Consider the following 19321-nt stretch of genomic DNA (forward strand, 5'->3'; position numbering starts at 1 on the left):
CCACATTTTTCAAAATATCGTATTTTTCTCCGCTTTCCTCGACCGAATACAGAACGTCTTGACCCGGAATAGGATCATTTTCAACGCGTTTGAACCCGCTACAAATCACGGAACTTTCTTTCAGGGGTATTTTGTTAAGCATATTCGAATTTAAAAAAGCCGCTTTCCAGAGGATCTATTACGGATATACTTAAAAACATTCCCCCAAGAAGTGCACGCTGATAAAAATTGCAAATTTGTGTAAAAAACTTGAAATGTAGCGAGTCTTTAAACTACAGGCTCTTACATAGGCTTGTTAATCGACAGACATGCTAAAAGGCCGGTCTCCTGCTAATTTATCGCTTTTATTTATAGGGGTTGAGATTCTTGAGTAGATACCATAGCTGTTTGGGGATTGTTAGCTAGATACTCAAATAATTTTCCACTGCACAATAATGCCTTTTTTTTGTTATCGGTATTTAGAAATTAAAATATCTTTTACCCTCTAGTTTAGGAGTTAACTGTCCTTTCGTTAATGCACTATGTGACACAAGAGTGTGCTTGTAAGGAGGTGTTGGTAGTGCTGAATAAGTGAATGATCGCCACTATCGGTCTTGTCTCGCCGGTCGCTCACCCCTCCCCTCTATACAACTTATTTCTTCATACGTTTCGTCTTGTTTCTTCTCTTATGTTTTCACTTCACTTCTCGTCTGTTAGCTAAAAACGGCTCAATTGTTCTTATTTACAAAGTTCACCATGACAAGAGTTGGTACTCAAATTAATCGTATTAAAAATTGCACCTACTATCCCGGCGTGAATAAACTTAGCATTTCAGTTGTGAAACATGTTTGAAATTGCCTTCATCAGCTTAAAAGAAAGTTACATATAAATTGAAACAGTTAAATGTGGCCAGTTTAAAATAATTAGTCATGTAGCTTCAACCGAATGTGACCATAAGAAAACTATTGGTATGCATTGTTCCACCGGATCTTAAAGACACTTAACGAAATCAAAAAATGTGGCAACTTAAATTCAATAATTTTAGTACATTCTATGCTTATTTAACTTTTTTTCTTAACCGTGCAAACCACCACTTCATTTTGAGTGTTTGCAGAAACAGAAACGAAAAAATAATTTTCGTATGTTTGCTCTGCCTATATGCGCCTGTGACTCTGACCATATTTGGAAAGTGTCCCTACCACCTTACTAAGATTTGTTGTGACGTCCATAAGTTCTTAGACTGTTGATTGTTTAAACACCAAATACCATTCAGCACCAATTCAATCTGGTTTTGGCTGGCTTTACATTTTTATCGGCTTGTGAACGTGCCAATTGTTTCTAGTGTTTGTTTTTGTCCAGAAGGAGTTTGAATTTGTTCACGTATGCTTCTCACAAACCGCAGAGTGTACGTCTAGACATTGTTTTTACCAATTCAAAGAGTCATTTCGAATAATTTTCAGATTTGGTTTTCACTTTTAATAGTCATTCGGTGAAGTCGATTTGGAGAACTTGGATCTAAATTCCCTATTTATTGACAATCGTAATAAAGTTTTATTCCTTACCTACTTTTTACCCATTATACCCATTTCTATGCCCTGACAGCCCTGTGTTGATTAATGACTTAGTCTGTTATTGGTCAGTTGCGGAGAAAAGGATTAGCCAGTGGAGCTCCAACATTACTCTAATCTCGAAGCTCTTGACTGTGGTTCCAATTATTTATGGTTCCTGGTTAGATAAAACCCCTTTGCAAGTAACCAATTTGCTCAGAATATTGTGGAAAGTGAATGCCTTTCTGGTCACATTCCCATATTTGCAGTTCATACCCACTAATCCCACCGGAGACCCTATTCAAATCAATAAATCAGCGTCTTACTTTCTGGGAAAAATCGGATTCCTCGTAATTTCCAAAAGTCATTGCTTATTTAATTGCGTTAGTACTTGCCACTTTATTTCACCTTCAGACTCCCTTCAAGTCGACTCAGCCTACTTTCTGCTCATTTCAACACAAATTTCTCTGGAAGTTACATTTTTTCAACCACTTTAATTGTGTTCCAGAGAACGGACATTGATCGACATTGCCAATATATCTCGCACAGTTTGAAAATTATTATTCAGGATTTTTTGCAAAAGCTATTGCTGAATTAGACACGATATTGCTGACATTATTAAGATAGATACAAGATATTAATGCGAAAAGTTTCATACTTTCTTGAAAAAAAAACTTGAAAAAACTGTTTGTCTGCCCATTCTTACCATAAGAAGTAATGGACAGGGAAAGCTAAAGGTTAAAAGGTACCAATCGGCAAACAAACAAACCGGCGACATCTCAGCGTGACCTCATTTTGATCATCATTTATAAACATAGTCAGTTGGCAACCCTAATTCGAATCCTAACTTGAACAATAGAGCTCAACTGTTTGATTTTACTCATTAACTGAACAGAGAAAGAGAGAGTGTCCATTTTGCCCTCTGTCTTAATTCTCATCTGTGATTCTCAGTTAGTTCTTACGGATATTCGGATCAGCTTTGCACTTTTATCATCACACATAAAACACCTTTCAGCTGTGCCAAGTTTGAATAGTTTTTGAAGTGCAGCAGAAGTCAACTTTGCTAATTGATTCAACTTTGCTCATTTCAGTTATTTTTCAGAACACCTGTTGAGCCTGAATTCTTTATTGCCTTAATTTCGACATTAAGCTTTTTCTGAATTATAATTCATTTGCAAGTTATCTGGAAGAAATCGGAGGAACCAAACTATGGACAAGGAAGTGGAATTTAGAGGGAAGTTGGAAGACTTTTTCGACGTCGGACCAGAAATAGGAAAGTGAGTATATGTCCAGGGGCGTGTCTAGGAGGCGTATTCGCCAGGTGTTGGAAGGATATAGGATAAAAGCGAACTACCTAAAAGCCTTTATTTGCGAAAAAATGTCGAGAAAGTTTGCAAAAATCTGCCATTTCGGGTAGTTTGATCAAAAGTTTATGTTTTTCGGCGTACACTATCTTGAATTTGTTTCATTTGGAGTTGGGAGTTCAAGGCGAATTGGAAGTTGTTAGGCTAAAAATGGATGTAAAGTGTCAAAGATTAGGCAGTGTGGACAACTGAGGGTCGAAACCATATAAGGAAAGGAGAGCAATGGACTCCGCCTTGCATCTGCCTCTCAGTAAATTATGGAACGTTTCAGAAAATATTCTGTTCTAGTTCGTTTTGTAAAATGGTTCGATAGCTGAAACATCCCTTCATAAAAACTATTCTGGATCTTTTAACAATTTATTTGTTATTCGTCAACTATTTATCAAAACTGCGAAATATGAAAGTGGGAAGCAAACAACTATGTTTTATGAGGCAGTCTATAATCTAAACAAAACCTTATTCAAGAATTTCATAACTGTTTCGTTCTCAATAACAACTGCTTCTTCTCAGCCAAACTCAACACTTAATGAACCACATGAAGAGAACTGTAATGCAAGACTTGTCTTCATTTCAGAGGTCGATTTGCCAAAGTGCGAGTTGTGAGAAGAAAGAGAGACGGGGAAGAGTTCTGTGGCAAGTTCCAGAACAAGCGCAGATCCCAGAAGCACTTCAAACAGGAGATCCACACCCACACAGTCTGTTCGCCCCACCCCAGATTCCCCACCCTCGAGGGCGTCTACCACTGCCAGGCTGAAGTGGTCATCGTCATGCAGTAGTTAGTCATCACACACTCACTTCAAAACGACTCTCAACAATTGCAAACAGATAGCCGGTTGCTGTGCAAGTAGCACAGAAAGTTCCGACCACGTTAAAAAGTTTAATTCTATCAAACATCGAAAGTTTTAACCGCTTTTTACCCGAAGATGAGAAAACTTTTCGGAAATTTTTTTATGTCATTCAAATTTCAATCAAATGGACTTGAATATGATAAATCACTCGTTCCATTTAACGATTTATTCATGGTACCTGATTTTGTGGACAAAAGTTTCTTGTGGAAAAAAGAGCCTATTTTAATGATTGGAACAACAATAGAACCCACGTACCCAGAAGCTATTCATAGTAAATGCCAGCTTGTAGGCAATATCGATGAACTTGAGCAACTTAAGTGGTCAAAAAACGGTGTTTTTTTGGTCAATACATTTGGTCAAGAAGAACACACCCAAATTAGATTTTACCTGTTCGTAGACGTGATTGGATCACGCTACTCAGACTTGTGCGAAAAACTATGAACCAAATGTTGCTATTCTAAACGCTGAAAATTTGTTCCCACCCAAAATCAGGTATCACAAATAATCACTGGAATACATAGAGTGATATCACAATGAAGCCCCTGCAGTTGTGATTCGAACCAAATTACAAAAAATTTCGACTACTTGTCATAGTATCACGAAAAAAAGGTTCGAAACTTTTGATTTTTTGTCCAATTTCAAAGGCTTATAAAAGAAGAGTAAGCTTTTACTTAAGCCGTAAAATTTGGCGCCTTCTTTCTTGGCAATGAAAATTTTATAATTATCCAACAAATATGTTTTAAGCTCTATTTAAAAATCTTTGTTAAATTTAGTAGCTGATTCACAATGTTTATTGAATATGCCTAACTTCTAGGCTTTCATTGTTCAAATCTTGTCATCACTTCAAGGACAAAAACACAAAACACGACACATTTGTAAGAAAAGAAGCTTTTTTGTTATTGTGGTCGGAACCTTCTGTGCTACCTACACAGCAACTGGCTATCCTTATTGTTCCGACATTCGATACAAAAGTAACGGAGTATTTGTGCTCGGGTGGGTTTTTTTTTTCTTCAGACAAATTTCGAATTTTTTACTAGCCATTTTTGGCGGAATTTTTTAAATATCATTCACAACGTATTGCTGTTCTGAGCTTAAATTTGAAAGGATATTTCACCTGTGATCACTTTTCGTAAAGTTATGGGGGTTTAAAAGTTGTCATTTTGGAAAATTTGGGATAATTAACGCGCGATATATTTCGCGCTATTAACGCGTAAGCGGAGATTTATTCCGTCTTAGAACTCGTTCGAAATTGGTTGATGGAAGCTTATTTGCCATAATCGATTTGTTGAAAGGAGTAAAATTTATCACTTTGTACCTTATATGGATGGCATGTGGAAAGATAATTTTCACAAAAAAATCTCAATTATTTTTCAATTATTTTTTTTACATTTAATTTTACATGTTATTACTGCTCATAGACCGTAAAAGGCAGTCGGAACATTCAGCAGTCCTGTTGTTTTTGTATGATAGTTTTGCTGAAACATGGCTTAATTAGTCGCTACACCTTTGTAGCCATACCAATTCCTAGTTGGTACTTTATTTTCAGTGACTCTCCTTTTATTGTTCCGACTTTTGAAGAAAACGGAATATTTATGCTCGGTGTGGTTTTTTTTATGTAGTCTATTTTCGCCGATCGAAATAATAGTTTTTGACAAATTTTTTTAAAACCCCATTGACGGTATTAACTTTCTGAGTTCAAATGTAAAAAGATATTTTACCTCCGATTAGTTTTTGTAAAGTTCTGGTGGTTTGAAAATTTGCCAAATTTGCCATGTTCTGGACTAAATTATGCGCGCTTTGAAGAGTTTAATCATAATGCTGAGAGCGTAACGCGAATTATTTATGCGTGGCGAATTATATCGCACAACAAAATCGTTTCATCGTTTCAAATTGAACTGAGGCTGGCTAATTGGTGGTCGTATTAATTTCGTACGACTCAAAATTGTACTCTTTGATATGTCCAAAATGCATAGTTTTTCAAAATTTTTTCCCAAAACTATTCGATATGAAATAAGTAAGGGACAGTCGGAATACTCAGGGCTTTGCCCTGATATACCAGCAGTCTTGTTGAAGTTCAAAAATATCTGTGAAAACGTAATTCTCACAAAAATCTTCAATTTCTAAGAAGTTGACAAGAAGTTTCAACATGTGATTTTCTCGTAAACTTTGTTTTGGCCTAAATAACAGTTTAAGCGGTCAATAGCAACCATTGGGGGTGAAGAATACACCTGTACAACAAGTTGACACGCTACTGCTAAAACCATCTGAAAGTTTTAATGAGAATTGTATCTCACTTAAAATTCTACTTAATTTCTTCCCTTCGCCTGCATTATAGCTAGTTAGATTTAATGTATTGTTAAATTTTTATCTCTTTCAGAAAATAAAAGTTAGACTATTTTTCTCTGTATTCAAGCGGAGAACAAACCTTAAATGGTCATAAAGTCATATGGCGCGATTGGAAACAGATGGTAGGAAATTGAACAACCATCCGCCTTGGGCTCTTTCAGAGTACCTCTAGCCGCGGGACAGTTTCAATTGACGAATTCATTCAAGTTTGGAATTCAGTTCAGTTCGGATAAGTTAGACTTGGTGCTGTTTTGTGTAAACAAACAAAGTGGCTATATGAGTCTTAACTGTAAACACTTTTGAAGTCGAAGTTTCCGTTTCAAATGATTCTGCAGTGCTTCGCGATTAACATCAATGCCCGAGAAAGCCTCTTTGAAACAGCCTAAAATCAGCTAAGAAACGTGTTCTTATCGCAGTCTGCTGATTTTGATCTTAAATTCTTAAAAAAGAAACAGCGATTAAACTTAATGCGCCATTTCAAGACCTAAATCGTAAATTTTAAATTAACAATTAAAACCCCAATGTTTTCTCAACTGTGAAACACTCACATTCATAGCCAAAAATGTACATTATTTGAAACAAGTTTAGAAAAAACACAATTATTTGTCACAAACAACAAAAAGCACAAACAAATTGCAGGCGGACAATTTGCTAAGATTCGTTTTCGACGAGAACTTTGAGAAAACAATTTCTTCACAAGGAAAAATATAAAAATATCTGTCTCTATCATTGTTTAAGTAACTCGACGTTCTTCATTGTGCTACAATGAACAAAATAAATATTGAATAGGCATTGACATAAAAACGGTTTTTTTTCGAAACTATTTGGTAACTTCTTTCAAAAATCGTTGCATTTTTGGCGCTAATTTTCGCCTTTCAGCTGATTAAAGTTTTGGTATGTATTCTTTTAAAAGCTGTCTGACACTTCGACTAAACAAAAAAAGCACTTCGGAAGTGTCAAGGATATCAAAATTATCTTGTTTGTTTGTTTTTAGTGCACGTGGGGGCGAAATGTACCCCTATTGTGTTGGAAGTGACCTTGAACCTGATGGGACAGAATGCGATGGTGGCAGCCCCGTTAGGGGATTAGAGGAAGATGATCAACAGGTGTTCTCGGAGAATGACGTCATAAGATACACTGTGCAGCTGCTGGAAGCTCTCCAGTTTCTACACTCGCACAACATCCTCCACTTGGACATTAAGGTCAGTCAGTCAGGCAGTCAATTAAGCTCAACTGGAGCTCAGATTCGGTTAAAGTCAGCCAGCCATCAACCCTGGTTGACCAACAATTTTCATCACATAATTTCCATATCTCAACAAGACTGCTCGTATCAGGACGAAGCCCTGAATGTTCCGACTGCCTTTTAAGGTCTATGAAGCAGTAATAACATGAAAAATTAAATGTAAAAAAAAAGAAAATAAAATGAAGCTTTTTTGTAAAAATAAGAGGTTTTTTTGTGAAAATCATCCCCCCAAACGCCACATAAAGTACAAAGTGATAATTTTTGCTTCCAGTAACAAATCCATTATGGCAAATAAGCTTCCTTCAAGCAATTTGGAACGATAAAGACGGATTAAATCTACGCTTACGCGTTAAAAGCGCAAAATATATCGCGCGTTCATTGTCCCAAATTGGCCAAAATGGCAATCTTTAAACCCCCATAGCTTTACGAAAAATGATCACAGGTAAAATGTCTTTTCAAATTTAAACTCAGGCAACAATAGCTTGTGTATGATAGAAAAAATTCCGTCCATGGCTTGTTAAAAAGTCGAAATTTGTGTGAAGAAAAATACCCACCCCGAGCACAAATTTTCCGTTACTTTCGTATCGAAAGTCGGAACAAAAAGCCGGTTGCTGTGCAAGTAGCACCTAATCTTTCGACCACTTCATGAAAAGACCATAATTTTCTAAACTTTTTTCAAATGGTTTATAGTGCGCGTTGTATTTAGAGAACTATACAAACGCGTAGAAAGTTAGTGAACTAGGCATAAGCGACAAAATTGTTCTTCAAAAATTGAATGAAAAACAAAAATAAGATAAACCTTGCGATTATTTTTTCTAATTTTGTGCATGTTTTTTTTGAAACATTTATTGTCGAAAAAGCGCTAATTGAAACTTCCAAAACTAGTTTTCTCTTGAGGAAAATTAGGTTTTTGTGCCTAAAAGCCGAAAATAAAATTCAAATTTCATATAAAGAACGTTACTCGATCATTTTTTTTCTCGAACACGAGCTAAAACTCAAAACATTTAAACCACTTTTTTTCAGCACGAACAACTCATTGAAACAATTTTAACGTTCATGCAGCAACTGAAAGGCCTTTACTTTGATATATATTTTGACCCACTCCGATGATTTTTTTGTGGCACCTGTTTTTGTAAGAAAAAAGTGAAAAAAAACTAAAACGAGCCGAAATACAATTTTCTGGCTCATTTTCAATGGTCGAAACAACAAGATAGCCCAATGTTGGCAAATAGCACTGATTGCTCCGTCCATATTCATAAAAACTACAATTTTTGTTTTCCATTTTGTTTTTCAAATTGGTGTGGCTTATAGTGCGTGGTGTGTTCAAGTAACTATATGAACGCGTAGTAAATTAGTGAAAAGTGCATAATTGATAACATTTTTCCTCGAATAGTTATGAAAAAACTCAAAAGATGTAATGACCCATTCCGATGGTTATTCGTGATATTTGATTTTGTAAGAAAAAACTAAAACAAACTCGAATACAAAGTTCCTCCTCATTTGCTATAGTCACAACAAAAATTTCCAGTCAAACATTTTCATACACACAAAAATTTGTGTGAAATTTTTATGATACGCTTTTTTCTTTACATGAAACTTTCATGAGTAGCAACTTTCCATGCAAGAAAATTGTATGATAAATATTACTTGTGTTCAAATTTCTTCGAGTCAAGGTCCGCGACTTGTGTCCAGATTTCGAAAATTGAGCCGAGCTCGAAATGAAACCTAAAATTCAAATTCTAAATCTCCAAAATCCTTGCAGAAAGTTGCGAAAATTTGAAAAGCCAAGAAAACCGACTTTTTGCCCAGATTGTTGCAATTTAATTTTGATTGTAACTATGAGACTTGCGTCTCAGATCGAAAACGAGGGGACTGTCAAACAGAAATTTGAAATGCAACTTTCCTCCGAAAATTTCCTGTACCAAAAGGGAAAGACTGTTTGTTTTTCGAGAAATTTTGTCCGCAAATAAAATGTCCTGGATGCAGTCTTTCATGCATCAATGAGGTTAAATGGACTATATAAAAGCACGCTTTCGGAGATAAACAAGTTTAACTATCAAAACATTTTTATTGCTGGCTGTAATCGTATGGCAATTTCGCCTCATTGAAGTTCAGGTAGAATAGCCTCAGAAGTTGGGCCAAATATTTGTGCCAAAGGTTAAGCTGCGATTTATTGTTTATTGTTTTACTGCTTTTATTAGAATATATGCAAGAAGCAAACAATTCTCAGTTTATCGGCTAGTCTTAGATAAGTGGGAATCTTCTGACGAATTTATAAACATTTTTCGCAATGGTGAAAATTGGCTAGTCGAGTGCTAGCAGAGGGGGGGGGGGTTGTTCATCTATGCCAAATTACTACAATGCCGAACAGGAAAAAATGTTCAACAGTGGCAAAAATTGATGCAAAGATTGGAAAACAATGGATTCAATTCTTGAACTGCTCGCTTTTGCGTGAACTGTTGCCTCAACACTCGGTTCTTTCGGAAATAACTGAGAGTAAAGTTTGCGTTCAAAAGCAACTGTTTGCGTTCAAAAATTTGTGACGTCCTTTTTTGCGGTTTTGTTGTTTTTGATTGTGTTAGCATGTGGCATCAATTAAAATCGGTAATTCCACCTTTCGCCTTTCAGCACACGTTGAACTCGTTAACTTGTTAGTTATTCGATTAAGCCAGACAGCAGTAAAGTTAGACTTTTGTTTAGTTGACCATAACATTCTGTTTTCGGCGCTGCTGTTTTCGGCTCTGTTTTAGTGCCTCCTGTAAGCGTTTAATTTGGAACTTGGATCCCATTAATCTTAAGCCTTGGATTAGGATTGTTTTTCAATCAAGTTATAGATCGTTTGTGAATCTGGTTCTGTTTGAAGTTTTGGTAAACTACAAAAAGACAAGTTGGTTTCAAACACTGAACTTAATAGGCATTTATGAGAGCCAAAAGACAAACAAATAACCCATTTCCGGTCGATTTGAAACGAGTCTGCACGGATCAGGGAAAAACTTCCGATTGTCTTGTAGGGTATCTGATAAACTTTTAGCAAAAAAATGATAAATTGTCAAAAATATTATGCTCTTTCTCCTATAGCTCCCCAATAAACTAAAGACCCTCAAGTTACCAAAAACAAGGTTTAAAGGTCTTGATTGTTTGTTACTAATCAGGGTCTAAAATGAAAAAATAACGTCAAAAATTGAATCATTTTCGATCGTTTCAAGAAATTTTCCCTTGCGATGTTAAGAAAAATGTGACAGTAGTCTTATCTACTAGGCTTTATTTTGACCATTTTGTTCGCACAATTCAATTTCCAATGATTTCTGTCAACGGATTGAATTGCCGCTTGCGCTACGCATTAAAAAAATACGCCCTGATATGCACTCAAAATCAATTGAAATTAAAACAATACTGCTCGTATAAGGGCGAAGCCCTGAATGTTCCGACTGCCTCTTAAGGTCTCTGAAGCAGTAATAACATGAAAAGTGAAAGGTAATAAATAAAAAGCTTTCTTCAACCAATTTGGAGCGAGTTCTAAGACAGATTAACTCGCCGCTTACGCTTTAATTGCGCGCAATATATCGCGCGTTAATTGTCCCAAATTGGCCAAAACGGCCACCTCTAAACCCCCTTAACTTTACAAAAATGATCACTGGTGAAATATAAGAAAAAATACCCACCCCAAGCACAAACCTTCGTTACGAAAGTCGTAACAACAAGAGTGCTCATGTATCAAGGCCAAGCCTTGATTGTTCCGACTGCAATTAAAGGCCGATAACAAAATTTTTTTGCTTCAATAATTGACGAAATAATGAAAAAACAGCAACAAAAAGTTTCTTTCATTTTTTTCTTCAATTTATCACCCCGTACGCTATGTTATACAAAGTCTGTTTTTAATGTCTAACTGTGGTTAATGTCTAATAAGACTTAATCACTGGCCTCAACGCGTGTTATAAATACGCATTATTGTGGGCATTTATTATCACAGCTTCGCCAAATTCGCAGTTTTCAAACCTATGTAATTTTCAAAAATCACAGGTCAATTTTTCTGAACTTGAGCTCGAGACAACAGTATCTTCCATATGATCTAAAAATTTTCTGCCAAAACTGCTCTAACAAAGAAGGCGAAAATTGACTGAAGAAACAAACCCACCCCAAGCATAAAAACTTTGAACTTTCCTCGAAAATCGGAACAATAAATATTTGAGTAAATACCCTGAAAGATGCAACTTATATCAATTGTATTTGATATTGATGGTGAGCGGAAGGAGAACCATGGAAAATTTCTATGTATATCTATAACTTATGTGCCTTTTTCCTATCAACAAGACTGCTCGTATATGGAAAAAAAATGTTACAATAGAAAAATTTAATTCAATTTTTCGGGAATTTATTTTTGAAAATTTATTCTTCACATGCATTGCAAATTACAACTGATGTAATTAGCGTCTTGCATCATATAATGGTTCCAAATAGCTTGCTTAAAAAAAGTTAGTTAGTACGATTGATCATCTGGATCAATTAGCCTCTCAAGCGTTACCAGAACGAAATATATCGAGCTCTAATTGTCCCCAATTGTCCAAAATGGCAAACTTCTTTCTAAATCTGTGTTCAAGTTATGAGTACTCCTTAGATAGTTAAAAAATTCTCCTCAAAAGTTTTAGGCAAAAGAAGAAGAATTTTATCAAAATTCATACACTTTATTCGGACCGATTTTGTATTTTCAATGAATCTTCTTTGACGGAAGCCTTTTTGCTACCTGAAAATTATCTTTGAGCTTGACTCGTGAAAATTTTCCACCTGCGATAACTTTGCCGTAAAATTTTGGTTTGAAAAGTGCCAATTTGTGGTAATCAATTGGAGCATAAAACAAATACGACGAAATTATTCAGCTCAGATTTCTTTCCAAATTGAATTGGACTGAAAAATTGATCTCTATATGTTAGTAGATTTGACATATGTTACTTTGAGTCCTTGAGTGGGGAACACATTTGCCAACAAGTTTTTTAGTTTATGTTTATTTAACTCACTTTTTCTAAGCTTTTTTAGCGCCATCTTTGAAATGAAAACTCTCTGTGAATATGTGAAATGAGAACTATCTTTGCAATTTGAAAAAAAAAATGTTTGAAAAAGCGTTTTATGTGTTTCTTAAGATTATGGCCGGAATGTTCGGTGCTGCTGGCACAACCACCGGTTATCTTTTTTTAGTTAAGCATCCACTTACTCAACGACTATTTAATTATCATTTCAGTTTGCATGTTTCATTTTTTTCATATACCGAAGTTTTTGCAAATGGTCGTAACAACGATATCGAATTAAAGCAATATGAAAAACGACAAACAAGACTGCTCGTATCAGAGCGAAGCCCTGATTGTTCCGACTGCCTTTTCAGGTTTATGCAGCAGAAGTAAAAACATCAAAAAATTAAATGAAATAAAATAAAACGAAAATTTGTTTTTGAAATTTTTTTTGAAAATCATCCCCCACACGTCATATAAAACACAAAAAGATAGATTTCGTTCATTGTAACAAATCAATTATGGCAAACAAGCAGCTTATTACAACCATTTTGGAACCATTTCTAGAACGGGTTAAATCTACGCTTACGCGTTAATGACGCGATTTATATCGCGCGTTAATTGTCCCAAATTGGTCAAAATGGCAATCTTTAAACCTTCATAACTTTACAAAAAATTTCAAATTTAAACTCAGGACAACAATACCTTTTGAATGATATAAAAAAAATTCGTCAAAAATGTCTAGTTAAAAATTCGAAATTTGTCTGAAGAAAAAAAAAACCCACCCCGAGCACAAATATTCCGTTACTTTCGTATCGAAAGTCGAAACAATAATATATTGATATCAAGTATTGAATGACGTTATGGGAAAACAAGACATGCTGCTCTTATTCGGGCGAAGCTATGATGAATGTTTCGACTGCCCTTCGACTTGCTTGGCTTTTCGGTCAGAGAATATGTACGTTTTTTCATTTCACAGGCCCACAAGTAAAAACAACTTCCTCTAAGTGTTAGAACTTGACCTACTAACTAATGAAATTGATAAATAAAGTGCCAATAAGTTTATTGGACCGATTTACTGCTCGCCTCGAGGTAACAAGTTTAGAAAAACCGTTCGATTTGTTTGACGCCTGTTGTATGTCGTTAAAACCACCAATTATTCAGGGTGAACTTTCAGCATGAACAGCGAAATTTCCCGCTGCTTCGAGTTAGATAAGACATAGTAGTACGTCAATTGAAAACTTTAGACCGCGTTATTTATGTTTATCAAAATTGGATTCTAGGTTGTGGGCCACTAAGATCCTCTCCAATTAAGTTCCAAAAAGAGATTTTGCACAATTGGAATTGCAAAAAGTGGCCACGTGACCAGTTCACTAGCCTGTCAGTAATCTAGAGCCCTTGCCGAGTTATAAACCCAGTTAATGAGTTTTGGGAAAGGAGATATGATACTTCGTGCTCCAAAGATACCACGAGAACAGTTTACAAATTAGCGTGTCATTTTTAAACAAACTCAACTCTAAACCAAGTCTGTTTATGCTGTTTTGTGTGTTTACATGACCGGTCATTTTTATTTCAGAGGCTGCTATATGTCAGTTGTCATTTTGGAGCTCTGAAAGTCAACAAAATAAAAATGTATCCAAAATGCATGTTTTGTTTGGCCATGAAGTCTAAAATTCGCAGCAAGGAATTCCATTCATGAGTTTGTTGGGAAAGCCATGCGATCAAATTAGGGCCAAAAGTCTGCAGACATCCTGTCACTCATTTGCCAAACATGTTATCTCTGATCGTGTTTTCTATCTGCTGAACAAACCTCGTTTTTAACCTGAAATAATACCTGTTCACAGATTGGGCTTGTCTCTTCCCAGAAACCCAAGCATTTCTGCTAACCAGTTACCCAATTACTAAGTTTTCTCGATGTTTAGTGAAAGTTGCAAGAGGATTTGTCTGATCGGAGAATTATGTCTGAATTGTTAACTTTCACAAGTTGTTTTGGCCTCGTATTTCGAACAAAGGAAGGCGTATATGTGCCAGTGGCGCTGAGTTGTTCTTCACACAATTTTGACCGAAATAGCCACTATTTTCAGGGGTCTTATAAACATATTGATGGCTTCGAAAAAAAACTCAAAAAAGAAAGGAAGGCGGTTCGGTTCCTTTGCAAGTAGCACCAAACTTATGACCATAGTGGTCAATGAACATAAAAAAGAAAAAGAGAAAAAGATTCATTGAAAATTAGTAACTTTAAAAAAAAGTTATCAATTTATCAGAATTGACCCGCATAAAACATGCTTTTAAGTAAAATATTTAATAAACCTTTTTTACCTTAAATTTAAAATAAAATTAAGTAATTCCCGCAATTAATGAAAAATGAATTTCAGCAATTTTTTGTTGAGTATAGTCTGAATGACAGAAAAATTATAAAAATTCAGACCAGTTTGGCTCGACGCTACGACAGTTTTCAATTTTTGAAATCCACATCATGAACAACAAAAATTTACCAGATACCACACTTGATTTTTCCTTGCACCTAAAATTGGATTTCTGATCGATTTTATGATCGAATTCATGATCAATTAAAATTATCCAAAGAGATTTCTCCTTCCCGCTTTTGAGTACCTCAACGAAAACTCGTAAGGAGAAAGTATAATATCATATTGGTCCCCTTCAGACTTGATTTGGTCTAATTTACATTTGGAAACACCAAAAATTGGGCGAGTAAAGAGTGAGTGAGCTTCTTATCTAATTCTACTGTTTTAACGTGATTTTAGAAATTATCAACTCATTATAGCAGATATTTTCCAATTGATTTAGAGAGCTTATGCGTGTTATGAATATCGCGCGTCAATTATCACAAATTGGCCAAAATAGTAACAAGACTGCTAGTATATCAGGGCAAATTAGTAAAAATGAGTAAAAATTTTGAATTATTCCACGCTTTCTGCGGGAGTCAGAAAAACAGTATCTACACCAACTGAGGAATGATCCAGCTGACATGCAAACCAGCCAATAATACGGAGTAATTTAACAATTCTATGTGAATATTGCGTAACAGTTACAAAATCAAGCATACATATTTCAAATAATCTAACTTCCGATCGGTTATCACCTCGCTGGTTTAGTTATGTCTGGATTTGTTTGAAAATGAACAAACCAGCCGGACTATGCGGAGCAATGTTGTTGGGAATACTGTGTTTGGTTTAGCCACAGAACATGCTTCTGAGTGAGGCCTACCCGAGGGGCGATCTGTTGCTGGGGGACTTCGGACTCAGTCGGCCAGTGGACACCTCCGGACAACAGAGGGTGTTCCAGGGCACTCCAGACTACCAAGGTCAGCCAAAAGACAAGACAATAAGTATCAATTCTTGCAAGTATTTTGCATCATAGGATGACGCTTCTTCATGATATAACTTGGTGCCATTTTTAATTCCTATCGCGACTATTGATCTGTTTTTTTTTATAGAATGATCATTGAAAATTATAACATCATTCAAAATGTGCAGATGATGAATCGAGATATTGCTTCGTTTTTGATAATTGATCACTTTAATAAATACTCGTTGTTTCGGACAAAACTCATTTTTTGAGTTGTTCCAAAACAATCTGAAGAACTGTTTTACCTTTGCCCAATTTTTGTACGCTGTAGACAAATTTTTTGAAATCAGACCAAAAATGACGTTCTGAGAAATTCTTGAAGGTTTGGGTTCTTTTTTCAGCGCACCTCCTAAAAATACTGTAAGCTGGCGTCGGAGCTACCTTCCAAAGTAGAATTCAGAAGTAGATTTCGTAAAAATTTACATTTACAAAGCAGAGGTTCTTTGAGTGGTCAGGGGATGAATCCCTGAGGGACTAAATCAGTTCATCAGCTCCTCAATTCCCCCCCCCCCCCCAACAAGATCAGTTCAGATAAGCATCTGAAAACATCATAGTGGTTTGTTTATATGCCGTAGTTCTATTTGTTTGGCCTAAAATTTGGAGTAGCATCATTGAATAGGTAGAGTTAATTGAATGAAGATTGGTGGATTAACTTATGACTGGATTGTTTCAGCGCCAGAGTTGGTCAACTTCGACCCAGTGAGCACTGCCACAGATATCTGGTAAGCTCAAACTTGTTTGAAAATTGATGCTATTGCGGCTAATATGAAATGAAATAATTACTTTCTGAAGTACCAAAACGGATTAATCCTTAGCATCAAAATGAAATATTAAATATTCAAAGTTTATCAAAAGTTTCAAGTTCTTGCTCGAAACCGTTAAGTTAAACGATCTAGCTCAAAAAAGTCTAAATAAGAGCGATGAATTGAAACCAACTAGGGTTTTATAACTTGCCATAAAGTCTATTTATAATGAAAACAATTTGAAGATGATTGTGTAAAAATTATTTAACAACATCTATAAAAATGTTTGTAAATGCTCACATTATAACTTTTCTCATGCTGTCTCTATCAGGAGTGTGGGCGTCGTGTGCTACATAATGCTCAGTGGTCTCAGTCCCTTCGCGCCCCATCCCGACCCAGACTCGGACAACAACAACAATAACAACAACTCATCCGAATCAGGAGGAGGAAACTCCTCGGAGGACTCGGACTCTGCGAACGTGACTTCGGACTCCTCTGAGCTGGACACTTCCACGAACATCTGCCTCGTGAGATATTACTTTCCCTCGGACCCATTTGACCTCGTCTCGCCCCAAGCGAAGCTATTCATCTCTTCCATCTTCAAGAAACAGCCCAAGTTAGTACAAATAACTACAAAACTGCTATAAAAACTTAAAAGGCAGTCAGTTAAAAATTAAAAGGCAGTCAGTTAAGTTTAAATAATCATATTTTTTTAAAAATATTTACTAGAAAAACGCCGCCAATTCAGTTGAGTATGAGACTCGCGAAATCATGATATTTCATAATTAAGTTATCCAAAAAAAATGTGTTTTTTTTGTGCATTATCTTCATTGTTTGAGGCAATCAATATGGTTCTGTAAATTCATTTATTGTCAAATTAGCTATTTCTGAAGCTTCGAAAAGTATAATTTCTGTTCTAGACAAAGACCTTCAATTGCGGCCCTTTTAAATCATCCATGGCTTCAAGATGGACCACAACTATCACAAAATCACCAGAAGGAAACATCGCCACAATACTCAGACTCAAAAGAAGACAACACTTCTTCGGAAACAACTAAGGGCAATGAAGATAATCAAGCCTCACAGTTTCATAATTTATCAGCGTCATCACCATCACAAGCACTAACGGGTTCCAGAAGCATCATCTCAACCGGAAAAGAACTATATCCGGATGTAAGTCCTATTCAAACCCAGAAAAATGACAATGTTAGGCCTTCACAAATTTCTACCAAAAACAAAGAAAACATGGAAAAACCGTTGAAAGGTGAGATTAGAGATGAAAATAGCGCACAAGACTCAAATAACACGTGGCAAAACACCAGTATGCCGTGTTCGCTTTCCGCAGATGCAATTAGCCGATGTTCATATTGCCGACAATTGATGCTTGCAACATGTGCGTCTTCTGATCAGTCTCAAAAGTGCCACAAGAGTCTCTCTCGGAGGACTTGCCGAGTGAGTGGAGGAACCGAAGAGCAGTCTAGTAGCTCGGATTCGGCGATCGGCTTAAGCGACGAGGAACAGTGTCGAGTGAGTCCAACGCAGAAACATGCGACTGAAGCGATGTCCTGTCTAGAAAACAAGAGAAGCAAGGGTTGCGAAAAGACCGAACAGAGCATGGCCGACGAGGCTGAGAAAGGGACAGGGTCTAGACTGACAGACTTTAGACGCCTGTCCTTCAGAAGCAGAAGGAGAATTTATTCTTCCAAATGAAAAAGCCCAACTGTTCTTGTAACAATTGTGATGTTGATTCAAATTACCATAGACTAAATAAAACCTTTCCCAATTAATTTATGCATTGTTATGGTGTGTATTGCCTCTGAGCAATTTTACCTCTAAATTAATCTAGATTGATTGCAGTTTTCTTACCATTTACTATGTGAATTTTTCGAAATTTCGATTGTGCTGTTGTTTTGTCGAGGATAGTAACAATGGCGGACTTAAAATTTGCCGAAATTAAAAAAAAATGTTTTTTCTTGAATCTATCCAAAAGTTTATCTCATAAAGCAGTACATTTACCCTGATTCAGAAAACTTTTCGATTCTGCCCCTGCGAAGTGCGTAGCTTGCCGGCAAGCTAGTTGCAACCATAAGAGTGCTATGATCTATGTGCTATCTATCAACAACCATCACCAACGCAACCCTTTTATAGGGTTAAATAATGAAAAATTATCGCTTTTAGTTTTAAAATTCAGTTTTAAAGTCTCAAAAACTTTTTGAGCAAATTTGAGAAATTAAAAGGAAACAAAATGTGAGAATGAGTTTCTGATTAGATTAAAAATTAAAAATCAAGTCTACCTCAGGAAAGATGCAAATAGTGCTTAACTTGTCCAAATAGGGGTGGCGTGTCACGGAGCCGAATACCCGGATAGCCGAAAAATAAATTTGTTCTTGGATAGCCGAAAAATAAATTCGTTCCCGGATAGCCGAAAAATAAGTTCGTTCCCGGATAGCTGAAATTTTGGGTCTACTTAGCAATTACCTCCCTTCTGCCCCCTTACCCATTTCTTAATTTCCCGGATAGCTGAAATTTTGGGTCTACTTAGCAATTACCTCCCTTCTGCCCCCTTACCCATTTCCCAAGAGGGGGGAGAGATTCGTTACTAGGTACCATAGGGGTGAAAGAGATTCTACAAACTTACTTAAAAACCTTGTTTTCATTGTTTTCATTACCCTTTCTCTACCCTTTGTTTCGGTACCCTTTCTCTACCCATCCCCCCCCCCCCCACACACACACTTAGTCCGATAATTCTTCCTTCCCATTCCCTTCCCCCTCCCAATTACTTCCTCTGACTACCCACATTTACCCCCACCATGCCCCCCCCCCCGTTTTTGGGATTTTTTGAAAAAATTTTGACCAAAAATTTCCGTTTTTCAGCGCGTGCT

At 36.3% G+C, this 19321-nt stretch overlaps 1 protein-coding gene across 1 annotated transcript; it reads left to right on the forward strand.

The window, feature by feature from the left end:
• Positions 1–702: 702 nt before the first annotated feature.
• LOC134856905 (serine/threonine-protein kinase 17B-like) lies at positions 703–18636 on the forward strand. Its single transcript, XM_063873198.1, has 7 exons — positions 703–2803; positions 3465–3665; positions 7079–7286; positions 15526–15652; positions 16370–16418; positions 16771–17055; positions 17360–18636. The coding sequence occupies exons 1-7, from the start codon at positions 2736–2738 to the stop codon at positions 18147–18149; spliced, it is 1728 nt and encodes a 575-aa protein (XP_063729268.1). The 5' UTR covers positions 703–2735; the 3' UTR covers positions 18150–18636.
• Positions 18637–19321: the final 685 nt, after the last annotated feature.

Source organism: Symsagittifera roscoffensis, chromosome 1, assembly GCF_963678635.1.
Source record: "Symsagittifera roscoffensis chromosome 1, txSymRosc1.1, whole genome shotgun sequence".
NCBI lineage: Eukaryota > Metazoa > Xenacoelomorpha > Acoela > Convolutidae > Symsagittifera > Symsagittifera roscoffensis.

What these genes read in the sequence shown, in the direction of transcription:
- LOC134856905 (XM_063873198.1), top strand. Translation starts at nt 2,736, where the DNA reads ATGGACAAGGAAGTGGAATTTAGAGGGAAGTTGGAAGACTTTTTCGAC. An exon ending in GTCGGACCAGAAATAGGAAA is followed by an intron (nt 2,804 to 3,464) that starts GTGAGTATATGT and finishes TCTTCATTTCAG; the next exon opens with AGGTCGATTTGCCAAAGTGC. An exon ending in AGCACTGCCACAGATATCTG is followed by an intron (nt 16,419 to 16,770) that starts GTAAGCTCAAAC and finishes TGTCTCTATCAG; the next exon opens with GAGTGTGGGCGTCGTGTGCT.